Consider the following 26,663-nt stretch of genomic DNA (forward strand, 5'->3'; position numbering starts at 1 on the left):
GTATCCTGACATTTGGGGCAAGAAAATCTGATGTAATGGCATCAGCTGCTTGTTTTTATACCCCTGACAACCTGATGTCAGTCCTGGAGCGACAGCATCTGACTTAGAAATACTAAGTCTCTGGTATTCGGGCCGACTGAGGGCTACCTGCAGGCAGATAACCCCAAGTGTAATGGCTGCAACAGTGAATACACTCAACATCTACATTTATGGTAAGTGTACACAACTATACCTTCCTTTCCCGGTTAGCCCTTCAGTCAGCTGATTTGAGTTATTTTTCTTTATTTTAACTTCTTAACTCAGTCACATGCCATTTTCGGAGGAGACATAAGAGAGTGCTGTATTCCACAAACAGAATGCATAAAAGTATGCCCTCACAGTTGAACCTGTCTGCCAAGCATAATGGCTACATTAACTCTTTGTGTCTGTTCCATTTGGTCACCTGTGCAAGTAGTCCATTGCCTTCCCCTTTGCTCATTAGGCTGTCTGAGACTCCATATAAAATCTGCAGAATTAAAATGGAAGTGTCAGGCATGAAAGTTATCCTACTTGAGGGAACAGCTGTTCTTTCCAAAATGTCCAAGTTTACTGCCTACATAGCATTTCAGCACCCAAGGTATAGTAGGGAATCACAGGATGTTCTTCATGTTTCACTGTTGCAGATATTACATTTGGGTTATCTGCCTGCAGGTAGCCCTCAGCCGGCCTGAATATCAAAGTCTTGGATTCCTGTGTTGTATGCTGTCTCTTCTTCCATGACGTCAGGTCGTCAGGAGTATAAAACATGCAGCCGATGCTATTACATCAGTCTTTCTTGCTTACTGCTGCAAGTGCCGGTCGGCTGACTCCTGAAATTTTTGTTTTCGAGTTTCAGAACTGAAATCTTAAAAAAAAAAAAAAAAAAAAAAAAAAAAAAAAAAAGCTAAGTACCCCGTTGGGGATCCTTTTTCTTGCTCTTAACCGATGTCAGTAAAAGTTAACAATTTTATTACCTGTGGAAAGCAAATGACTCATAAAAATTTTCATTTGTACTGCATTCCTTGCTTAGGACCAGACCACGATGTTCGTGTTACACTGCTGCAGTCATTACACTTGGGTTATCCTGCCGTCAGGCGGTTCCCCAGTCGGCCTGAGTTCCAAAGTCTTGGTCTGGCATTGGTTGCTGTCGCCTCCTCCCTGACGTCAGTGCGGCAGGGTATATAAGATGCAGCCAACGCCATTTTCTTCAGTCTTTCTTGCCGCGTGGTGCCTGAAGCAAAAGCAGTTCGCAAGTGCCGGTCGGCCGTCTCCTGAGATTTTCATTCCGAATCCAGAACCGAAGTCTTCTACAAAGCTAAGTACCCCGTTGGGGAAACATTTTCTTGCCTCAGACCGATGTCAGTAAAAGTTAATAACTGTATTTCTTGTGGGAAGCAAATACCTCATAAGGATTTCAATTCTTATTGTATCCCATGCCTAGGCCCAGACCACGACGTCACTGGTTGTTGGTTTTGTGCTAGGTTTAACAAGCGCGCTATTAAACGTCGGTTTGATTTTGCCCGACATTATTTTGGTAAAAATTTCAATTATACCATGCCGTCGGAACTTCCGACGACCGGAATACATAAAAAGTGCAAAGACAAGGTTAGGCATCCGAGGCCCAAAACTGACTAAGCCTCTTCTAGGCCAGTCACCGGTTCTCCGGTTTTCACCGAGACGCCTTCCCAGCCCCTGACGACCACTTCTGTAGAACCACAGGCCGCCTCTGACTCCCACGTGGAGATGGCTGGGCCTTCGGACACACAAGTTATTCAGCCTACTGAAACTAACCCTTCAGAGGGATCCGGAGTAGCTGAGCTGCCCGCAGCTTCAGAAGGTGTTTTCAGGCCTACTCAGTTAAGCATTAAACCCTCCCTCTGCTAAGTCTAAACCATCTTTAAAATCAAAGAAACAAATACAGCATTCTCCAGCACAGGCCTCCATGCCTAAGAAACAAATGCTCAAAATGGCCGAAGACCTAATCACTCTGATCAGGGGGTCCCATCCCCCTCCTGATAAAAGGCCTAGACAGGATGCAGACTATGACTCATCCGACCAGGTGTCCATTTCTTCAGATTCATCCTCGGACCTAGGATATTCTTTACCCCCTTATGAAGATTCTGATGCTGAGGAGTCAGTTCCATCAGCCTCTCCGCCTGAGGACTACTCCTTTGGGGAAACCTTGCATACCATGAGTGAGCATTTCTGTTGGGAAGGGCAGGATTACTCAGAATCCAAGAAAAGGCTCAGAGACTTCCTTTTATTACCTCAACACAGACCCCTTGCTATTCCGCCAGTGTTGGATATTGTGGATGATGTGTATACTGAATCCAGCATAAATCCTGATTCCTTACCTCCAGCCCCAGTTAAACCTGACAGGTACTACAGAGTCCCTGACTCTCACAAATTTCTGTACAAAAGCCCTGTTGCTGACCCTGAAACCATTTCTCAGGGACCCAAAGGGGTTAAGGCCTTATCAGCCAAGAATCCAGTTCTCTCTGACAGATTCCAGAGCATTAGACAGATGGGGAAAGAAAGTATATACGTCTGCAACTTTAGCAATGAGAGCCTTAAATTGCCAGCTTCACATGCTAAAATATCAGCAATTTCTACTGTCTCAGTTGAAACAAAAAAATGCTTCCAGATTCAGATCCTCCTACTTTTAAAAAAATGCAGGATTCATTGCATGCAGCTGAACAGGTGGGAAAACATACTTTGCAATGTGGTTTTGATTCTTTAGAGGCCTCCTGTAGAGCAGCCATTACAGGCTGTGTCATTAGAAGACATGCTTGTTTAAAAGAACATACATTACATGATCATGTTAAAGCAAAATTATTGGATGCACCTTTGCAGCAGGATGTGTTATTTGGAGTTAAGGCAGAAGAGGTATAAAAGAAAATGGAGGATAAGGCAAAAGCTATGCAAACGGTGAAGGATTTCTTACAGGTTCAGCCTCCTAGATTTAGCAGAAATTGGCCAACTAAGAATTGGTCCTTTCCAGTTACAGACAGACCTCAAAGGGGCAGATACAGACATCCAGGGGCAGATACAGACATCCAAGAGGTAGAGGTCAACCACAAGGTCCTTACAGGCCTTGACAATGGGTTGCATCAGGCCAGAAAGAAGGGGAAGACAGGCCCCAACCATATAAAAAGCAGCCCCAATGACTTCCCACTACAGCTGCCAAACAACTCTCTCTTGGCAGCCCCCTTGGGAGAAAAACTGGCACTTTTCTATCACAATTGGCATATGATCACCAAAGACAAATGGGTTCTCAACATTGTATCTCAAGCTTACAGGTTCCACTTTCACACTCTGCCAAGGTTAAAAGGAATGCCAAATCTGCCACCAAATCAATGGGCAGAGGCTCAAAAACAAATTACAGCACTCATGGATATGAGAGGTATTCAAAAGGTACCACCACAGGAGCAAGGACAAGGATTTTACTCAAGACTCTTTCTGGTTCCCAGGAAGGACAAAACCTGGAGGCCCATTCTGGATCTTTCTTCTCTAAACACTTACCTGGATGTTCCAAAATTCAAAATGTTGACACTACAGCAGCTTCTTCCCATGCTGGGCAAGAAAGCTTGGCTCGTGACATTGGACCTCAAGGAGGCATACCTGCATGTCCCTATCAGACAAAACTGCAGAAGATACCTCCGATTCATAGCTGGTTCAATGCACTATCAGTTCTCTGCACTGCCCTTTGGCTTATCTACTGCACCCAGGGTCTTTACAAAGTGCCTGGCACCAGTAATTGCATTTTGCAGACAGAAAGGAATTCAAATATATCTTACTTGGACGACTGCCTGATTCAAGCAGAGAGCAAGGACATCCTTCTAAAGCATCTGGCGTTTGTAAAAAATAGTTAAGTTGCCTGGGGTGCACAGTAAACGAAAAGAAATCAAAACTAGTGCCCTCGCAAGAGATAATCGTCCTGGGCGCCAGCTTGAGCACAACGGCCCAGATGGCTTATCTCACGCCAGACAAGCAAGGACAACTGACTCAATACTTTCAATTGATGGCAACAAAGACTCAACTCCTTGCAAGAAAAATTCTGCAGGCCTTGGGTTACATGGCATCTTGCATACTACTAATTCCATACACCAGACTGCATATGAGGAAACTACAATGGTACCTAAAGAATGTATGGTCTCAACACTGTCAGTGTTTGGAAACAGTTATACCACTAATTCCTTGCCTTCAACAGGAGTTTCAGTGGTGGGCTCAAGCTTGTCACCTCAACAAGGGACAGCCTTTTACTCAACCCACAGCCAGGCAAACACTGACAACAAATGCATCGGATTATGCCTGGGGAGCACACATGGCAGGCAACTGTATTCAGGGCAAGTGGCCCGCAGAGCAAAGGCATCTTCACATCAATCAAAAAGAGATGCTAGCTGTACAAAATGCCCTTATAGCTTTCAAGGACCTGCTGCATCCAGGACAACTACTACTAAAGACAGACAACACTACAGTTATGTGGTACATAAACAAGCAAGGGGGCACTCACTCCTACCCCCTCTGCAGGCAAGCCACAACCTTGTGGAACACAGCTCTAAACTATCAAGTTCATCTGCAAGCACAATTCCCGCCAGGGGAGAAAAACACACTGGCAGACGACTTAAGCAGAAACATCATGGATCCCCACGAATGGGAATTGAATCCACAAATCTTCAGAATGATAACACAGAAATGGTGGAGCCCAGACATAGATCTGTTTGCATCCCCAATGAACTGCCGGCTACAGAAATTCTGCACAAGGAGTTACCATCCACAAGCATGGAAAGTGATGCCCTCTCGGCTGGAAAAACCTACAAGTGTACGCTTTCCCACCACTACCTCTCCTGCCAAAGGTACTCAAAAGCCAGGCAAGAAGAGCCAAAGATGATCCTGATTGCCCCAGACTGGCCACGCCAGCACTGGTACCCAATCTTAAAGAACTTAGCACAAGGACCACCCTGGATTTTGCCTCAAATCTCACATTTGCTGACTCAGCACAACAATCGGATACTACACAGCCAGCGAAGACCTTAAACCTAGCTGCATGGAATATTCCTTAGTCAAGCAGGCAGGGCCGCTTTCCAAAGCTGTTATAGGTTCATAGGTTTATACTAGGCTATCTGCCCCAAGGCATTTATAAGCCTAGCCCGAATTTTTGTGGCTTACGCCACCCCTTATATGAAAAAATACTGTACCCATTAGTTTGTTGTGCCTCTGTCCAGCAGTGACAGAGATGATTCCCGGGGTAAACCTACGATCTCCCATCCACAGGTCAAGATTTCTCTTGAACAGAGCCAGCGAGGTGCTCTGCCTCGCATGGACCGGGACTCTATTCCACAGCATAGGGAGTCTCTGAGTGATGAATCTATCCCTCCAGCACGTCCTATTTATATCCGTGCTAAGGTTTAAGTCACTTGCTCTAGTGGTTTTGGTGGATTTGGATTTTTTGAGGTGGAGCATGTCCATTAATTCTGGGTTGGACATGGCCTTGTATGTCAGGCACATGTCACCTCTGAGCAGACGGTATGCGACTGAATAGAGCTGGAGTTTCTTCAATCTGGCAGCATATGACAGATTTTGGAGTCCCTTTATCCTTTTGGTGAGAAACTTTTGGGGTCTCTCCAATTGCTGCAGATGTCGGGCGAGATGCATCCCGAATGGGGCATTGTACTCTATCATTATGGATGTCATTCTGGAGGCCAGAAGGCCTAGCACCAGGAAAGCCTATTCGGATAAATGGAAGAGATTCTGTGCCTGGAACCAAGCTCACAGCCTTGACCCTCGTGTTCCAAACATTCCTCAGATACTACAATATTTAACTGAGAATGCTGGACAAAGGCTTCTCCTTCTCATCCATCATGATCCATGCCTCTGCCATCTCTGCTCAGTACAACACGGATCCACCAATTTTCTCTAATCCTTTGCTAAGACAGTACCTCAGAGGGGCTAAAAACATAAGACCGCCCCGGAGAGCACCTACTCCAACTTGGGACCTCAACTTTGTTTTGGAAAACTAACACAGCAGAATTAAAATATATCTCTTGGAAAACTGCTCTGCTCCTGGCCATAACATCAGCACGAAGAGTTTCAGAATTACAGACACTAATGGCAGTGGAACCTTTCCTCATTTTCCACCAGGACAGGTTGTCTTTAAGAGCTAACCCTACATTTATGCCAAAGGTGGTATCCAGTGTGGCTCTGAACCAAACTGTTCATTTGCCAACTTTTTATCCAAAACCATCGAATAAAGGGGAGAGACTACTGCATTCCTTGGACATTCACAGGCAGTTGTGCTTCTACTTGGACAAAACCAAAGCTTTCAGGAAATCTGAGCAATTATTGGTAGCATATGCTGTAGGAACACAGGGAAAAGCCATTTCAAAACAGACTATTTCAAAATGGATAGGACATTGTATACGTTTCTGCTATACACACCATGGGAAACCTGTACCTAGCAGCATTAGATCTCACTCCACTAGGGCAATAGCCATTTCAACTGCCTACCTCAGAGGAGTACCTACCAAGGATATTTTGGAAGCAGCAACTTGGAGTTCTGTACATACCTTCACCAAGCATTGCCATCTACCTCTATACTCTAAATCCAGAGCTGGCTACGCCACTGCAGTGCTGCAGGGCCTTTTAGCCACCCCTAATGCCTTATAGAACCAGCCACCCTACCTCAGCTTTGGGATTCTACCCAAGTGTAATGACTGCAGCAGTGTAACGCAATGAACATAGTACAGTTTTGTGCCTACCATAAATGTAGATGTTAGTGTATACACTGCTGCAGTCCAGGTTACCCTCCCTCCTTCCCCTCTTCCTTGCTAGGTACGTACCTATGTCTTCTACCCTTTACTACCTATGGGGAGTATTTGCTGGTAGCTGAAAGTTGTTTGCTTTTCTTATGTATGTTTTATTAGCAATTTGAATTGCCTCTCTGTTTGGGGGCACCTGACATCTGGGGCAAGAAAAACTGAAGAAAATTGCGTCGGCTGCATCTTGTATACCCCTGCCGCACTGACGTCAGGGAGGAGGCGACAGCAACTGACCTCCGGACCATGACTTTGGAACTCAGGCCGACTGGGGAACCACATGACAGCAGGATACTGGGGAAACCGCCTGACGGCAGGATAACCCAAGTGTAATGACTGCAGCAGTGTATACACTCTAACATCTACATTTATGGTAGGTACAAAACTGTACTTTGTCCCTCGCTTTTGTGCCTTATTCATCCCCTGAAGTATTTGTTGGTTTCTTTTTACAGCAAATTATTTTGGTACTCTGTTTAACTATCCAGAAATGGCTTCGGTAAGCCATCCGACTACCGACATTCCGAAAAAACATAAAGATAAAGGCAGAGACAGACCGTATAGGTCCAAAGCTGCCGACAGTGCTTCCATTAAGCTAGTCACCAGTTCGCTGGTACTCAGTGAGGCGCTTTCGGGGCCCCTGATACCCGCCACTTCAGATTCGCAGGCTTCTGCTGAGACCCATTCAGAGCCTGGTATGCCACAAGATGCTTCTTCGACTATGGAACCTGCGGATGTCTATACCTTGGATGGGTTCGGAGCCGCTGTGCAGGCAACGCTTCTGAGGGTGTATTCAGGCCTACTGACTCTGATTTCAAACAGATGCCATCTTCTTCAAGGCCTAAAACACTACCCATGCCTAGAAAACCGATGTCCAAACCGCATGGTCAGGCCCATATACCTAAAAAAACAAATAAGAATGGTTGCAGACCTTATTACTTTAATTAGGGGAAGCCAGCCTTCACCCTCTGAGACCTAGAACTGATTTTCTTTCTGATTCTTCTGATCAGGATTCTGACATTTTTGTTTCTTCTGAGGATTCCATTCCCTCTGCTTCCCCTCCAGAAGATTTTTCTTTTGGTGAAACGTTGCACACTCTTAGGGAGCATTTCCTTTGGGAAATCCAGGATTACTGTGACTCCAAAAAGAGGCTTAGGGAATTCTTACTCCTCCCCTCAACACAGACCTTTAGCTATCCTTCCTGTCCTGGACATTGTAGATGATGCCTTCTTGGAATCTAACCTGGCCCCAGACATTTTACCTCCATCTCCCAGGAAACCTGACCGGTATTAGAGTACCTGACTCTCTCAAGTTCCTACTGCGGACCCAGAGACCATTTCCCAAGGACCTAAAGGCATTAAGACTACTACCGCCAAAAACCCTACACCCTGTGAGAGATTCCAGTGCCTTGGACAGATGGGGTAAGAAGGTATACACTTCTGCTACTTTGGCCATTAGGGCCTTAAACTGCCAGTTTCATATCAGCAGCATATTATGGGACTACTTAAACAGAAAATGATGTTGATTCCTGACTGTGCTGAAAATAAAGAATTACAGGATTTAATGCATTCTGCTGAACAAGTTGGTAAACACTTTGCATTGTGGTTTTGACTCTTTAGAAGCGTCTTGCAGGGCTGCTGTCACTGGGTCTGTACTTAGAAGGCATGTTTGGCTTAAGGTGCAAAATATGCCAGATCATGTTAAAGCTAAATTACTGGATGCTCCCTTAAACCAAGACCACCTGTTTGGCAACAAAGCTGAATTCCTTAGAGGTTGAGGAAAAAGCTAAATCTATGCAAACTGTTAAATATTTCCTGCAAGTACAGCCTCCTAGATTTAGCAGGCATTAGCTTTCTAAGAATTGGTCCTTTCAGGCCTTCTCAGTCCAAGCCCAGGAACAGCAGACCACCTAGGCTACAGTCTCAAGGTACTCACAGGCCTAAGCAGTGGGGGGCACCCACTTCCAAAGCTGGAAGTAGTAAGACACCCCCCCTGTGGAAAAATGTCACAATGTCTTAACCTTAAACCTTCCAAGCCCTGCTCAACTGCCTGCTCCCATAGGAGGAAAGATCGCACTGCATGCATAAAGACTGGGAACTCATTACCCAGGACAAGTGTGTTTTAAATGTAGTTTTCCAAGGATACAGATTCCACTTCCACGCCTTACCAACCTCAAACGGTTAGCCAGACCAACCCCCAAATCAGTGGACAGAGGCTCAACAGCAGGTTCTCTCTCTTCTTAAGTATCAGGGCTATTCTGTCCCAGCAGAAGAAAGGGGACAAGGTGTTTACTCAAGACTTTTCCTGGTACCCAGAAAAGACGGCTCCTGGAGTCCAATCCTGGACCTCGCTATTCTAAACACCTTTTTGATAATCCCAAAATTTAGAATGCTAACACTTCAATAGCTGCTTCCTATGCTAGGCAAAGATGCCTGGTTTGCAACTTTAGACTTAAAGGAAGCTTACCTGCACATTCCAATAAGGGAATCTTGCAGGAAATACCTATGCTTCAGAGCAGGCTCCATGCACTTTCAGTTCTCTGTACTTCCCTTTGGCTTATCTACTGCGCCCAGGGTATTCACAAAGTGTCTAGCTCCAGCCATTGCATTTTGCAGGCAAAGAAATATTCAGATATTTATATTTCATATAAATGGATGTTTGTCTAATTCGGACAGAAAGCCAGGACATGCAACTAAAACATCTGGCATTTGTAAAGAAGCTTCTAATCTCACTGGGGTACACCATAAACGAAAAGAAATCTCATCTAGTACCCTGCCAACAAATTGTATTCCTGGGAGCAAGCTTTAACACAACTTCCCAGATGGCTTACCTCACGCCAGAGAAACACGTTTATTTGACAGCCTACTTCAAACTACTGGCCACAAAGACCCAGCTATCTGCAAAGAAAATCCTGCAAGCCCTGAGGTTCATGGCCTGTTGCATTCTACTAATTCCATATCCAAGACTGCATATGAGGAAACTACAATGGTATCTAAAAAGCCTATGGTGTCAACATTCTCAGGACCTGGATGATTCCCATCATTCCTTGCTTAAAGATAGAGTTCATTTGGTGGGCAGAGGCCTGCTACCACAACAAGGGGGGCTCCCATTCACTCCACCCGCTGCTGCTCAAACCCCAACAGACTCATCAGACTATGCATGGGGGCTCACTTGGCAGGGCAGTGCATTCAGGGCAAATGGAACCCAAGTCAGATGCACCTGCATATCAATCAAAAAGAAATGTTAGCTGTACAGAATTCCCTGACCGCCTTCAAGGACCACATTCTTCCAGGCAATTATTGGTAAAGACAGACAACACTACTGCTATGTGGTACATAAACAAGCAGGGGGAATCCACTCCTACTCTCTGCAGACTAGCCATGGCTCTGTGGAACACAGCCTTGAGCTACCAAGTGCACCTACAAGCTCAATTCCTGCCAGCCAAGCTAAATTCACTGGCAGACTACCTAAGCAGAAATCTCATGGACCCACACGAGTGGAAACTGAAACCAGATATTCAACCTTTTGAGAAACAAATTGGGGAATCCAAAGTTAGACATGTTTGCATCCCCTCAGAACTACCAATTGGGTAAATTCTGCACAAGGACTTTCCACAGTCAAGCTTGGAAAGTGGATGCCCTGTCCTTCACCTAGGAAAGCCTCTCGGTTTATGCCTTTCCCTCTCTGCCTCTCCTCTCGAAAGTTCTTCTAAAGATCAAGCAGGACAAACCAAGGACAATACTAATTGTACCAGACTGGCCACGCCAACACTGGTACCACCCTTGCGCAGTATGTCACTGCTGGACGCATGACGCCTGCCTCAGACCCCTTCCTTGCTGTCCCAGCAGGAGAGCCAGATTCTGCACCCTCAACTTCAAACCGTGAACCTTGCAGCCTGGCTAATTCCTTGAGCTCTCCAGTAACATCCTTCAGTATGCAGGTGCTAGATGTCATTCTGGAGGCAAGGAGACCTAGTACTAGAAAGTCCTATGCTGAAAAGTGGAAAAGATACTGTACCTGGAGCTAGACTCAGGGAATGGCACAGTGGTGCCCAGCTTACCGCATATTCGTCAGTACTTAACAGAGGTGCTCCACAAGGGCCTTTCCTTCTCGTCAATTAAAATTCATGCCTCTGCCATTTCAGCTCATTATAATACTGAACCAACCCTCTTCTCTCACCCCTTGCTAAAGCAATTCCTCAGAGGGACCAAAAATTTAAGACCACTCAGGAGAGCCCCTACTCCAGCCTGGGACCTTAACTTTGTATTGGGAAAAGCTCACTCTACCTCCTTTTGAGCCAGCTGCAACTGCAGAGTTGAAATTCCTTTCTTGGAAAATAGCCTTCCTTCTAGCCATCACTTCAGCAAGAAGAGTGTCTGAATTAGAGGCCCTCATGGCACTGGAGCCATTCATCATCTTCCATGTAGACAGGGTGTCCCTCAGGACCAATCCTTCCTTTATGCCCAAGGTGGTGTCTAGTGTGGCTGTTAATCAGTCCATTTATTTGCCTACTTTTTTCCCAAACCACAAAACAAAGGAGAACAAATACTGCACTCTTTGGATGTGCACAGGCAACTTAGATTTTATTTGGACAGGACCAAACCTCTCATAAAATCTGAACAGCTGCTAGTTGGCTGTGCTGCAGGGGCAGAAGAGAAGGGCATTTCAAAGCAGGCCATTTCTAAGTGGATAGCCCAATGTATTCATTTCTGCTATAAGCACCATGGGAAACCTACCCCATAGGGGATAAGATCACATTCCACCAGGGCTGCATCTACTTCTACAGCCTTTCTCAGAGGTGTGTCCCTCCCCACCAGGGACATCCTAAAAGCTGCTTCCTGGAGCTCTGTACATACCCTTCTCCAAGCATTATCACATGCCTATTTTTTCTAAATCCAGAGCTGGTTTTGCCACTGCAGTTTTGCAGGGCTTAAGAGCTGGCCATAATGCTCTTCAACTTCCTCCTCCCTTCCTTAGCTTTGGGAATCAACCCAAATGTAATGACTGCAACAGTGAAACACGAAGAACATAGCAGAGTTGTGTGCACTTACCATAAATGTAGATGTTGAGTGTATTCACTGTTGCAGTCCTGGTTACCCTCCCTCCAGCCCCCCTGACTTCTCTTGGGTATACATTTCTTCTTGTTTAGTGTATTTCAGCTTTCTAGTGTATTTGCTTTTTGTTGGAGGTGTAACCTAACATTGCTTTTTTTATGAGGGCACCTGACATCTGGGGCAAGAAAAACTGATGTAATGGCGTCTGCTGCATGTTTTATACCCCTGACGACCTGACGTCCTGAAAGAAGAGACTGTATCTGACGCAGGAATCCAATATTTTGATATTCAGTCCAGTTGAGGGCTACCTGCAGGCAGATAACCCAAATGTAATGACTGCAACAGTGAATACACCCGAACATCTACATTTATGGTAAGTGTACACAACTGTACTTTTTGTCCAGTCTTTGCCTGTTATCTTTGTTTTAATGTAACTTCTAACTTGTTCCATATCACTGCAAACTTGGTTAGCAAATTCTTCCCCACTTTTAATGAAACTTACCTGATGAAACTTGCATGCCTTCCTTGAATTTTTTTTTTTTTTTTTACTTTTTGTCATGTTTTATTTGGTTGTCTTGTTTGATGATGGACTTCATTTGGACTCTTAGCGACAATTTTCCTGACTTTATTTTCTGTCTGTATGCATGGTCTTGACAGAAGCCTTCTCTCTTTCATCCATACAGATTTTCCTACAAATGTCTTAATTTTTTTAATATTAGATGTACTTTAGGTTTGTCTCTGTATGCAGGTGTTAAAAACTAAGTATGTTTAACAAATGTTAAGAACTTTGGGCTTTGTGTTTTGCACTTGGCTTCTGTGTTTGTTGCGGCGGCTGCTGCATTTTTTTTATTCTGCCTTTTCTGTATCCCCAGTTCTCACTGCATTGCAATGGAAGTGAATCAGAGTCCTAGTTTCTAATTTTTTTTAGTATTTGCAATGTAATATTTGGTATATGTTAACTACAGAGCTAAGTGGATGTAGTTAAACCACATGAAAAAATGTTCATTCAAGTATTATATCTATTAATTGTTCTCTTAAATATTATTTTAATAGCCTAGAAAATTCAAGATAAAGACTGCCATGTCATGTGAGAAGATTGGAAAAGGGTAAGAACAAGCAGCACACTTTTGTGTGTGAAATGAAAAATTTAGCCATCTTGTCTTTGCATGAAAGCTGGTGTCAGTCTTAGAACATTCTAAGAAGTAGAAGACAAGAACGTGTGAAAATTATTTTCCTTTTTAAGAAGTACTGCATCACTCTAGATAAATTACTATTACTGAAATATAGGGTAATGAGAAAACTAATATTACATTTGATAACTGATTGGATGTGCATTTGTGCTCAAAATTGTGCATTTAATTTGTAAAAAATGTTTTATAAATGTGACTGCATGCTTTCCCTTTGCTTTGGTTGCTCCTTGTGTAATGTGTTAATGTGATGATATAATGACATTGGCCAACTGTCATCCATTCTAAGTGGGTGGTAAATAAACTGGGCATCTGTCTATTTCTACCACATGATCAAAAAATTTATTTGGCTTCCAATACTTGAGGGACATATGTATTCATTCTGCCATGTGTCCCATGGCACATCACTTTAATGCAGCTCACAAGGAGAATGTCTGTGGTATGAAATTGAGCTCCATTTAAATGGGGGAGGGAATGTTGACTGCATATTGGCAAAAGAAGGTGTGTATATATATATATATTGAAATCTGATATTAATCAGGAAATTGAATGTTTTCACTTAATCTAATAGTTTTTTGGTATTCGCACACACACTGTAAACGGTGATTAACTGATTGTGTCATCTGCCAGTGGGAATTTCTTTAAAAAGAGTGTGGTTTCGTTCTGTAACTCGTATTCCACAACAGAAGGCGCTGCTTCTGCAGGCTGACACTTCTGTGCAAGAAGAAAAAGCCAACATAGCAACAAAATTTAGTGCAGAAGGCAACTACTGAGTGAATTCAGGTTTTTTCATGCCAGATTGAGTCGACTTCCCTTTTGTTCCTGATTTCTGAAGGTATTTATGATAAGTGACATTGTATTTTATAGATGGTTGTTTTAAATTGGGATGGTGATGGATTTTAAGATAAATGATGTGTGTTGCAGAAGATTGTATTGTGGTGGTGTGATTTATTTATGTTTATATTGTGAATTAAAATGTGAAAATGCATGTCAGATGATAGTATTGTATGACCCAAGTGTTATATAGTACTTTATACTAATGAAAGCATGTATGTTGAAATTTTTATTTGATGACAGTGCTATGAAAATAAATTCACCATTCACTCAGTTGCTGTCCCTGTGCTGAACTTGTTGCTGTGTTAGTTCTGTAACTCCTTGAAGGCTTGTGTGGAGAAATCAGTGTTATAAGTGCAATATAAATAAGGTATTTTAATGGTATGTTCAGCATTGTTTGTTTTTTGAAAACTGAATCTAAGTGTTTCGAGCATGTTCTTTTTGCTTATTTATATTTAAAAATGATCCCCTCCAACTAACCATGAACAAGTGCCTTACCAAGTCTAGCTCAGAATATAGAACTGAAAAAAAAAAGTTTGCCATTTTGGAGAATGTGCAGCACTACATGTATAGCTTGACTTGAAAAGCATTGAAGTATTTTATATAACTGTGTCTGTTAGTTGCTGTGAGAACAATTTTCACTGTTTCTAAGCAAAGGCTAGAGGATAAAAGATGTATCCTCATTTGCATTGCACAGCTATAACCAACCTTGTACAGAATAAAGTCATATGTTCATTGAGAGATGCCTGCTTTCTCAGCATGTTTAATAAATCTTTTTTTTTTTTCTTCACATTTATTCACATTAGGACATCTCGTAAAACAAAAGTTAATCACAAGAACACCAGGGGCAGATATTTGTAACCATTGCACATGATCTTAAAAAGCACATATTAACCAGGTAATGTAGAAAATACTGGCTGTGCTACTAAATTTTACAAAGACTGCTGTCTTGCACAAAGTGAAGTTTTGACGCAGTTTAAATGTCCTGATGAAGCACCCAACTTTGTGGCTTGAAGGGATGAAGCCCTGATATTGACCCATATAGCCTGCATTCATATTACCAACCAAAACACTGGAGGAACTAACAATGGGAGAGAATGGAAGTGAACAGCTGCCACCAGCTTGCGCATCCTGGGTGGAGGGTGTGGTGGTGAAGTCAGTCACCAGTGGGAAGAAACTTTCCAGAGAGGAAAGTGCAGCATGTGTTCAGAGACTAAGCCAATGGCTCCCATCAGACATTTGTGGGAATCTCACTCTGAGGTGAGCTATGTTGTCAGCCACTAGGTCTAGGGTAACTGCCTAAATAAAAATACACAAGTATCTTGTGTCATAGATGGCAGGTGAGGGCACAAAACTTCTCCATGGTTGCCTGAAAGACAACTCCCTCAGGGTTGGCTCTTGCCCTCAAGATGGGAACTCCCCATGCTTCAGGAATGAATAGGCTCAAGACTGAAGGGAAAAAGGCTGGTGGTTGACAGGCATAAAGGGGAAAGGAAGTATAGGGAAAAATCATTCTAAGACTGCCTTTACTAGGCAAAAGTAGCCAAAGACTCAGAAATCTAGACTGACTTTCTCTTGTAACAGAAGCATCTCCCGAAGGCAGATAAGGTAGAAAACTACAGTAGCACTTGTGGTATTTTTTAAGCATGACTAAATAAAAAGTGATATTGGTACATACATGGTAATATAAAAGGATGCAAACCAGATTTCCACTTTTATTTTCATGCAATATCCATATGATGTTCTTAGTGTTTCATTGTTGCAGTCATTACATCTGGGTAATATGCTTGCAGGTTGCCCTCCGTCGGCCTGATTAACAACGTCTTGGGTCCTGCGTCAGTTGCTGTCCCTTCTTCCATGACGTCAGGGGCATAAAACATGCAGCCGATGCCATTACATCAGTCTTTCTTGCCGTGTGGTACCCGAAGCAGAAGCAATTCGCAAGTGCCGTTGGGGAAACTTTCTTGCTCCTTTCCGATGTCAGTAAAAGTTTAATAATTGCATTACTTGTGGAAAGCAAATACCTCATAAAGATTTTAATTCGTACTGTATTCCTTGCCTAGGCCCTGACCACGACGTACCTTGCTGTCGGTTTTGTGCTTTATTTAATCCGCGCACTATCCGTTGACAGTATATTTTTGCCTCTTAAATATTTCTGTTCTCTATTTAATTATCCAGAAATGCCGTCAGTTAACCATCCGACTACCGGGATTCCAGAAAAAACGCAAATATAGACAGGCCGCCGAGGTCCTAAACTGCCAACGACGTTTCTCCTAAGCCAGTTCGCCGATACTCAGTGAGGCGCTTTTGCAGCCCCTGATACTCACTACTTCTGATTCGCAGGCCTCTACTGAGATCCATTCGGAGTCCAGTATATACCGCAAGATACTTCAACTATGAAACCCACTGATCTCTCTACCTTGGATAGGTCCGGAGCCGCTGTGCAGCCACCAGCTTCTGAGGGTGTATTCAGGCCTACGGACTTGCATATTAAATTGACGTCTCCTTCATTACTAAGGCCTAAATCTTGATCCATGTCTAATAAACCAATGCCCAGGCCACATGCTCAGGCCTCTATGCCTAAAAAACAAATGATAAAAATGGCTGAAGATCTAATAACTCTAATCAGGGGTAGCCAAACCCCCCAAATGTTCTTCGTGTTTCACTGTTGCAGTCATTACATTTGGGTAATCTTCTTGCAGGTTGCCCTCAGTCGGCCTGAATAACAAAGTCTTGGGTCCTGCGTCGGTTGCTGTCTCCTCTTCCATGACGTCAGGTCATCAGGGGTGTAAAACATGCAGCCGACGCCATTTTATTCAATCTTTCTTGCCATGCTGTGCCTGAAGCAGAAGCAGTTAAGTGCCGGTCGGCCGACTCCTGAAATTTTTGCATTTGAGTTTCGGAACCGAAGTCTTCAATTAAAGCTAAGTAACGGTGGTGCAGCGGTAGCGTTGTTGCCTCACAGCAAGAGGTTCTCCCGTTCGATTCTCAGGTGGAGTGCAGGGAGTGCCTTCTGTGTTGAGTCTGCATGTCCTCCCGGCGGTTGGGTGGGCATTCAAAAGACATGCGTAAACGGGCGTGTTTTCGTTGAAGGTTGAATGTCGAGCTGGCACACTGGCGTTCGTGAAAAATCTGCCAATCATTAGCGGACCGGAGTTCCGCTGTGGCGACCCTCAACTGGGAAAAGACAACAACAACCCCATTGGGGAAACTTTTTCTTGCTCCTTACCAATGTCAGTAAAAGTTAATAATTGCATTACTTGTGGGAAGCAAATACCTCGTAAGGATTTTCATTTGTACTGTATTCCTTGCCTAGGCCCAGATCATAACGTGTCTTGCTGTCGGTTTTGTGCTAGATTTAACCAACATACTATTAAGCGTCTGTATATTTTTGCTTCAAAATATTTTGGATCCAGATTTAATTACCCTGAAATGTTGTCTGATAGCAGTCCGACTACCGGAGTTCACAAAAAAACGCAGAGAAAGAGACCACAGTCTAGGTCCAAAACCGACTAAGCTTCTAAGCCAGTCGCCGGTACTCGAGGCGCTTTCGCAGCCCCTGATACCCGCTACTTTAGAGTCGCAGGCCTCTACCGAGACCCATGCAGAGTCCGGTATGCCGCGAGATTCTGAGTATTGAACCCGCGGATGTCTCTCCCTCGGATGGGTCCGGAGCCACTGAGCAGGCACTAGCTTCTGAGGGTGATGTCCTTCAAGGATGCATCTGCAGTCATCACATATGGGTTGTCCTGCCTCAGGCAGCCCTTCGGTCGGCCAGATTCCAAAGTCTGGGTCCGGCGTCGGCTGATGTCGCATTTTCCCTGATGTCAGAGCGCCTGGGGTATAAAAGCATCCGCCGACACCATCTTCCTCAGTCTTTCTTGCCGCGTGGTGCCCGAAGCAGAAGCAGTTCGCAAGTGCCGGTCGGCCAGCTCCTGTAATTCAGCTACCGAAGACTTCAAAAAGCTAAGTACCCCATTGGGGACTCTTTCTTGCCTCAGCCGATGTCAGATAAAGTTAGTAATTGCTTGACTTGTGGGAAACAAATACCTCATAAGGATTTCCACTCTTACTGCCTCCCCTGCCTAGGCCCAGACCACGACGTCTCGGCCTGTTCAGCCTGTGCTTCCTTCAACCGACGCACTCTTAGACGTCGGGTGGAGTTTGCAGAGGAATTTTTTGGGGCTAGTTTTTCGTATAAGACGTGGTGCAGCCAGGCCTCCTGCATCCATGTCCATTAAGGCATTCTCCAGGGCTAAAGCTGCTAAACTTTTAAAAGCTTTGTCTCCCAAGGTTATCCCTCAGGGACCCTCTACAGGATCACAAATTCTAAGCTTAGCAGAGGATCTTATCTCCTTAATTAGGGGCTCTCAACCTCATCCGGACAGGGGCTCTCAACCTCCTCCAGACAAAAGGCCCAGGGTTGATCCACACTCCTCAGATGAGGCCTCTGATGGCTCTACTCTCTCGGACCACCAGGAGGAGGCTTATTCGGCCTACGAGGATTCTGATGCAGAGGAATCTATTCCCTCGGCCTCCCCTCCTGAAGACTTTTCCTTTGGGGAGACACTACACACAATGAGAGAGCATTTCCAATGGCAGGGCCAGGAATTCTCTGATTCCAGGAAAAGATTAAGGACCTTCTTACATTTGCCTCAGCATAGGCCTTTAGCTATTCCTCCTGTTTTGAATGTCATTGATGATGTGTACTCTGACTCTAGCACAACCCCTGATTCTCTTCCTCCGGCTCCTGCCAAACCTGATAGGTACTACAGGGTCCCGGACTCGCATCTTTACCTTTACAAGGCCTACTCTGCAGATCCAGAAACTATTTCCCAGGGCCCTAAAGGGGTTGCAGCTGCCACTGCTAAAAATCCTCTCCCCTCTGAAAGGGAGTCCAGAGCTTTAGAGAGATGGGGCAAAAAAGTGTATACTTCTGCTACTCTTTCTGTGAGGGCATTAAATTGTCAATTTCATATGATACAGTACCAAGAGTATTTGTTAGATGAATTGCATAAAAAGCTGTCTTCACCTGACCCCCTAGACCGCAAGTCACTACAGGATCTGGTACATAACTCTCAGCAGGTTAGCAACCATTTCTTGCAATGTGGTTATGATGCATTGGAAGCTTCATGTAGGTCAGCTATGACTGGCGCTGTCATATGTAGGCATGCTTGGCTGAAGGAACCATCTCTGCCAGACCATGTTAAAGCAAAGCTGCTGGATGCCCCACTGGAAAAGCAAAAGTTATTTGGCTCCACGGCTCAAGAGGTCCTAAAGAAATTTGAAGAAAAAGCAAAATCAGTACAAACAGTCAAAGATTTTCTCCAAGTACAACCGCCAAGATTCAGCAGGAATTGGCCTTCCAAGAATTGGTCCTTTCCAGACAGAGAGGTTTCAGAGAGGCAAGAACAGGCATGCCAGAGGTAGAGGGCAAGCTAGAGGCTCCTACAGAGGACGTCATGTGGCAGCCTCCTAACCAGAGAGGTAATGTAGGACCTTCAACTGCTGCACAAGGACAGGCTCAATGACTTTACTTTGACACCGCCGACCAGGGCTCAATTGGAAGCACCTTTGGGCGGAAAGCTTTCTTTATTTTCAGAAAATTGGCACAGTATTACAAGGGACAAATGGACACTACAAATAGACAAAGGATACAGGTTCCATTTCCATACATTACCAAAAAGAAAGGGCATGCTAGGCCTGCCACCGAATCAAAGGGCAGAGGCTTTGAAACAAATTTCCAGCTTAATGCAAATGAAAGCTATAGAAAAAGTTCCTCTCTCAGAACAAGGCCAAGGGTTTTATTCCAGACTATTCCTTGTTCCAAGAAAAGAAAAACAATGGAGGCCTATTCTCGACTTGTCCGCACTGAACACTTATCTCATTGTACCAAAGTTCAAAATGCTGACTCTACAGCAGCTCCTTCCCATGCTGGGCAAGGGGTCTTGGCTGGTAACTCTAGACCTCAAGGAGGCATACCTGCATGTCCCTATCAGACAAAGTTGCAGAAGACACCTCAGATTTCTTGCAGGGTCAGAGCATTATCAATTCTCAGCATTGCCCTTTGGCTTATCTACTGCGCCCAGAGTATTCACAAAATGCCTGGCATCAGTAATTGCACACTGCAGACTTCAGGGGATGCAAATATACCCATATCTGGATGACTGCCTTATACAAGCGGACAGCCAACAAACTTTGGTAAAACACTTGAATTATGCCATTCACCTACTTCATGCCTTGGGATATACAGTCAACTTTCACAAATCAAGACTTGTTCCATCCCAAAGAATAACCTTTCTGGGTGCAGATCTAGATACAACCACCCAAATGGCCTTTCTTACAGAAGAAAAACAAAGTCAACTACCAGATTTCTTCAAAAATCTGACAAGACAAACCCAGCTGACTGCAAGGAAAATCCTGCAAGCCCTGAGTTACATGGCTTCTTGCATACTTCTGATTCTGCAAGCAAGACTACATATGAGGAAACTACAATGGTACCTAAGGGGTTTATGGACTCGGCACAGTCACAGCCTGGAAACTTTGATACCACTCATTCCATGCCTTCAAAAGGAATTTCTGTGGTGGGCTCAAGCAAGCCAGTCAAACAGGGGTCTGCCTTTCAGCAAACCAATAGCCAGCCAAACCATTACAACAGACGCTTCAGACCACGGATGGGGAGCGCACATGGAGGGAAGATGCATTCAAGGTCTATGGTCACAAAAAGAGCTACGCATGCACATAAACCAAAAGGAAATGCTGGCAGTGATACATGCAGTCGAAGCCTTCAAACCCTTTCTGCATCATGGCCATCTGTTAATAAGGACAGACAACAATACGGTTATGTTGTACATAAACAAGCAAGGAGGCACCCATTCCTATCCTCTTTGCAGGCTGGCAATGAATCTATGGGAACTTTCCCTGAAACGCAATATACAGCTACAATCCCAGTTTGTGCCAGGGAAAGACAATATACTGGCGGACAGCTTAAGCAGAAACATCATGGATGCACACGAATGGATGCTGCACCCAGACATCTTTCTACAGATAACACAATCATGGGGGAGACCGGACTTAGATCTTTTTGCCTCCCCCCACAATCATCAACTGAAGAAATTCTGCTCAAGGACATACCACCCACAAGCATGGAAAGTGGACGCCCTCTCTTTCAGCTGGAGAACTCTAACAGTGTATGCATTTCCACCTCTTCCATTAATGACCAAGGTTTTACTGAAGATCAGGACAGAGTAGCCAAAGGTGATTCTGATAGCTCCGGACTGGCCAAGACAGCACTGGTACCCACTATTAAAGAGCATGTCACGTACGAAACCATGGCCTCTTCCTCTATGGCCACTGCTACTGACACAGCACAATTACAAGACTCTGCATCCCAACCTGAAAACCTTGCAATTAACAGCCTGGAAAATACCTTGACTCCTTCCTCCTCAGGACAAGCTATCCCAGAGAGTGAAAGATATTATTATGGAAGCTCGCCGGCCTTCCACAAGAAAGGCATATTCAGCAAAATGGAAAAGATTTCACATTTGGAACACCACAAAGGGCCTAGATGCGACAGTGATGAGCATGGCACATATCCTGGAATACTTGGCAGAAATGTTCCACAATGGTCTGTCTTACTCTTCCATTAAAATACATGCTTCAGCAATTTCAGCAGAGTACAATACAGATCCGCCTGTCTTCTCTCATCCTCTCCTAGGACAGTTTCTAAGAGGAATCAAAAACATCAATCCTCCAAGGAAACCACCTCTGTCTACTTGGGACCATAACTTCGTGTTGGAAAAACTAACACTGCCTCCCTTTGAACCAGCAGCATCTGCAGAACTACAGTTCCTGTCTTGGAAGGCTGCTTTCCTTCTGGCCATAACCTCAGCAAGAAGAGTATCTGAGTTACAGGCTCTTATGGCAGTACAGCCTTTTCTTATTTTTCATCAGGACAGAGTTTCACTAAGAACCAATCCTACATTTATGCCAAAGGTGGTATCCAGGGTTTCATTAAATCAAGCTATTCATTTACCTACCTTCTTCCCAAATCCACAAAACAAAGGGGAGAAACTTCTGCACACTGTGGACATACACAGACAGTTGTGCTACTACTTGGACAGAACTAAAGGTTACAGAAAAACTGACCAGCTGTTGGTAGCATATGCTGCTGGTACACAAGGAATAGCAATTTCCAAACAAACTATTTCAAAATGGATAGGGAATTGCATTCGTTTTTGTTGCTCCTTTCATGGAAAAACTGTGCCAACTAACAGACCTCATTCCACGAGAGCCACAGCCACCTCCACAGCCTTCTTAAGAGGGGTGGCTATCAAGGACATTTTAGAAGCTGCTACATGGAGCTCCGTGCATACATTTGCCAAGCATTACAATTTACCTTTATATTCCAGATCCAGAGCAGGCTTTGCTACGGCAGTCCTGCAGGGCATTTTAGCTACACCATCCTTTACATAGTTCCACCACCCCCAGATTGGCTATGGTATTCTACCCATATGTGATGAATGCAGATGCATCCTTGAAGGACATAGTACAGTTTTGTACCTACCATAAATGTAGATGTCCGATAGGTATGCGTCTGCAGTCAGGTTTACCCTCCCTCCTTCCCCTCTGTGGTATTACTTGGGTACTTACCCCTCTAATAGCTAGCTGGGGGGATCTGTTATGGTGTATTTGTTTTTATATTCTTGTGCTTGTTTGGATTTTTAAATGCATCTCTCCAAATTTAGCCTTCCTTAGAGGGCACCTGGCATCTGGGGCAAGAAAAACTGAGGAAGATGGCGTCGGCGGATGCTTTTATACCCCAGGCGCTCTGACATCGGGGAAAATGCAACATCAGCCGACGCCGGACTCAGACTTTGGAATCTGTCCGACCGAAGGGCTGCCTGAGGCAGGACAACCCATATGTAATGACTGCAGCAGATGCATACCTATCGGACATCTACATTTATGGTAGGTACAAAACTGTACTTTTTCAGGCCTCAACATTTTGATATAAAACAGACGCCAGCTTCAAAAACAACTTCTAAGTCTAAAAAAAGACGTATGAGCTACATGCTCAGGCCCCTATGCCTAAAAAACAGATTATCAAAATGGCTGAGGACTTAATTACATTGATCAGGGGTTCCCAACCCCCCTCCCCCCCTTCTGCTAAGAGGCCTAGGTAAGACACTAATTATGATTCTTCAGATCAGGTTTCTATTTCTTCTGATTCCTCTTCTGATCAGGAATTTTAAATACCACCCTATGAGGAGTCAGATGCAGAAGAATACATCCCATCTGCTTCTCCTCCCCAGGATTATTCCTTTGGAGAAACCTTGCATACTTTAAGGGAACATTTTCATTGGGAGAGTCAGGATTTCTCTGAATCAAAAAAGAGGCTTAGGGATTTTCTTCTTCTTCCTCAGCATAGGCCTTTGGGCTATGCCTCCTGTATTAGACATTGTTGATGTGTTTTCGGAATCAAGCATGACTCCTGACTCCATACCTCTGGCTCCCAGTAAGTCAGACAGATATTACAGGGTTCCTGACTCCCACAAATTTCTATTCAAAAATCCTGCTGCTGATCCTGAAATTATCTCACACGGTCCCAAAGGTGTAAATGCCTCTACAGCCAAAAATCCTACCCCCTTTGATAGAGATTCCAGTGCGCTGGATAGATGGGGAAAGAAGGTTTATACGTCTGCAACCTTGGCAATTAGGGCCTTAAACTGCCAGTTTCATATGGTTAAATATCAACAGCATGTTATGGGCCTATTGAAACAGAAAATGATGTTGATTTCTGATTATGTGGAAAATAAAGAATTACAGGGATTATTGCATGCAGCAGAACAGGTTGGAAAGCATACTTTGCAATGTGGTTTTGATTCCTTGGAGGCCTCTTGCAGGGCCGCAGTTACTGGATCTGTGATTAGAAGGCATGCCTTGGCTCAAGGAGCAAAATCTGCCTGATCATGTTAAAGCTTAATTGTTGGCTGCCCTTTTACAGCATGATACTCTGGTAATAAGGCAGAAGAGGTTTTAAAGAAAATGGAAGACAAAGCTAAATCTATGCAAACTGTAAAAGATTTCTTACAAGTGCAGCCACCCAGATTCAGTAGCCACTGGCCTACTAAAAAATTGGTCCTTTGTGTCCAACAGAGCCTCTCAAGGCAAGTCAGGCACTCAAAAGGCTCTAGATAACAATCACAGAGTTCTTACAGGTCATAGCAATGGCATGCCTCCACCTCCAAATCTGGAGGAAACCAAGCACAACCCTACAGTAAGCAGTCTCAATGACTTCCCTCTACCATCACCATGCACTTATCATTTGGCAGCCCCTTTGGGGGGGAAATTAGCACTTCATGCTTAAAATTGGCAGTTAATTACCCAGGAAAAGTGAGTATTAAACATAGTATCCCAGGGGTACAGATTTCATTTCCATACTTTGCCAATTCCAAATGGTTGGCCAGATCTGCCACAAAATCAATGGGCAGGGGCTCAAACAAATTATGTCCCTCATGGATATGGGGGCTATTCAACCAGTACCAGAACAGGAAAAAGGACAAGGTGTTTATTCAAGACTGTTCCTGGTACCCAGAAAAGACCATGCCTGGCGTCCAGTACTGGACTTTTCTTTTTTGAACACGTTCCTGGATATTCCAAAATTCTAAATTGCTGACTTTACAACAGCTACTGCCCATGCTGGGCAAGAATGCTTGGTTAGTGACTCTAGACTAAGAGGCATACCTGCATATCCCAATAAGGGAATCGTGCAGAAGATACCTCCGCTTCAAGGCAGGTTTTATGCATTACCAATTCTCTGCACTGCCCTTTGGCTTATCTACTGTGCCCAGGGTCTTTACAAAGTGCCTGGCGCCAGTAATTGCATTTTGCAGACAAAGAAGCATACAAATCTATCCTTACTTGGACTGTCTCATTCAAGCAGAAAACAAGGACATTCTTCTTCAACATCTGGTATTTGTAAAAAGGCTTCTAACATGCCTAGGGTACATAGTAAAAGAAAATAAATCACAACTGGTACCCTCTCAAAACATTACATTCCTGGGTGCAAGCTTGAATACAACTGCCCAGATGGCTTACCTTACACCAGACAAAGGCAACTGACTATATACTTCAAACAGATGGCAACAAAAACCCAGTTATCTGCAAGACAAATTCTGCAGGCTTTGAGGTTCATGGCATCCTGCATCCTACTAATTCCATATGCAAGACTGCATGTGAGGAAACTTCAATGGTACCTATAAAGCTTATGGAGTCCGTATTGTCACAGTCTGGAAACAGTGATTCCACTCATTCCCTGCCTACAACAGGAGTTTCTTTGGTGGGCAGAGACATGTCACCAAAACGAGGGACTGTCATTCACACTAACCCCTGCCACACAAACCCTAACTACAGATGCATCAGGCTATGCTTGGGGGCCCACCTGGCGGGGAGATGCATTCAGGGCATATGGAACCCAAACCAAATGCATCTACATATCAACCAGAAAGAGATGCTAGCTGTTCAGAATGCCCTGACAGCCTTCAAGGACTTACTTCATCCAGGACAACTACTGATAAAGACGGACAACACCATGGGTATGTGGTACATAAACAAGCAGGGGGGTATACATTCCTACCCCCTTTGCAGACTAGCCATGGCATTGCGGGACACAGCCTTGACTTACCAAGTACATCTTCAAGCTCAGTTCCTGCCAGGAAAACAAAATACTCTGGCAGACCTAAGCAGAAATCTTATGGACCCTCACGAGTGGAAACTGGATCCACAAGTCTTCAGCATGGTAACACAGAAATGGAGGAGCCCAGACATAGATCTATTTGCCTCTCCCCAAAATTATCAACTGGACAAATTCTGCACAAGGACTTATCACAGACAAGCATGGAAAGTGGATGCCCTATCCTTCAGTTGGGAAAACCTGTCAGTCTGTGCCTTTCCTCCTCTGCCTCTTCCCAGGGTCTTACTAAAGGCCAGACAGGAAAAAACAAAAATGATCCTAATTGCTCCGGAATGGCCTCGCCAGCACTGGTACCCAATTCTAAGGAATATGTCTCAACTCCCTCCTTGGTACTTGCCTCAAATACCTCATCTACTGTCTTAGCAGAACAATCAAATTCTGCACACTCCGCTCCAAACTCTGAACCTGGTGGCATGGCTAATCATGTAATTATTCAAACACCTCTCAGTAAATCTGTTATGGATGTCATTTTTAAAGCCAGAAGGCCTAGTGCTAGAAAATCTTATGCTGATAAATGGAAGGGATTCTGTGCTTGGAACCGAGCACAAGGAATGGACTCGGCGAAACCAAATATCCCTCTGATTTTACAATACTTGACTGAGATGCTTGACAAGGGCCTATCCCTCTCTTCAATAAAAATCCATGCCATTGCCATTTTGGCTCACTACAACACGGAGCCTCTTATCTTCTGTCATCCTCTGCTAAAGCAGTATCTTAGAGGGGCCAAAAAGTTAAGGCCTCCCAGAAGATCACCAACTCCTGCATGGGACCTCAATTTTGTGCTGGAAAAACTCATCCTGCCTCCTTTTGAACCAGCAGCTACTGCAGATATAAAGTTTTTATCTTGGAAAACCGCTTTCCTTTTGGCAATCACTTCAGCAAGAAGCGTTTCAGAACGGGCTGTGGAGCCTTTTATTACATTTCACCTGGACAGGGTGTCCCTCAGGACCAATCCTTCCTTTATGCCTAAGGTGATATCCAGTGTGGCTCTTAACCAAACTGT

General features: G+C 44.3%; 1 protein-coding gene across 6 annotated transcripts in view; it reads left to right on the forward strand.

Annotated features, from left to right (window-relative positions):
• The window catches only part of LOC122796673 (serine/threonine-protein kinase WNK2-like), a 745,557-nt gene that overhangs the window by 201,734 nt on the left and 517,160 nt on the right, over positions 1-26,663 (forward strand). For 4 of the 6 annotated variants that reach the window (XM_044065347.1, XM_044065343.1, XM_044065342.1 and 1 more), the window contains one exon: positions 12,938-12,990. The exons of 1 other annotated variant lie outside the window; for it this stretch is intronic. In XM_044065347.1, the coding sequence (XP_043921282.1) occupies positions 12,938-12,990 (53 nt within the window). Of the gene's footprint in view, positions 1-12,931; positions 12,991-14,711; positions 14,804-26,663 lie in introns of those variants that run through there. One more of the 6 variants, XM_044065346.1, reaches the window with a different exon arrangement.

This window comes from Protopterus annectens, chromosome 3.part0 (genome assembly GCF_019279795.1).
Source record: "Protopterus annectens isolate FY-2018-M chromosome 3.part0, PAN1.0, whole genome shotgun sequence".
NCBI lineage: Eukaryota > Metazoa > Chordata > Ceratodontiformes > Protopteridae > Protopterus > Protopterus annectens.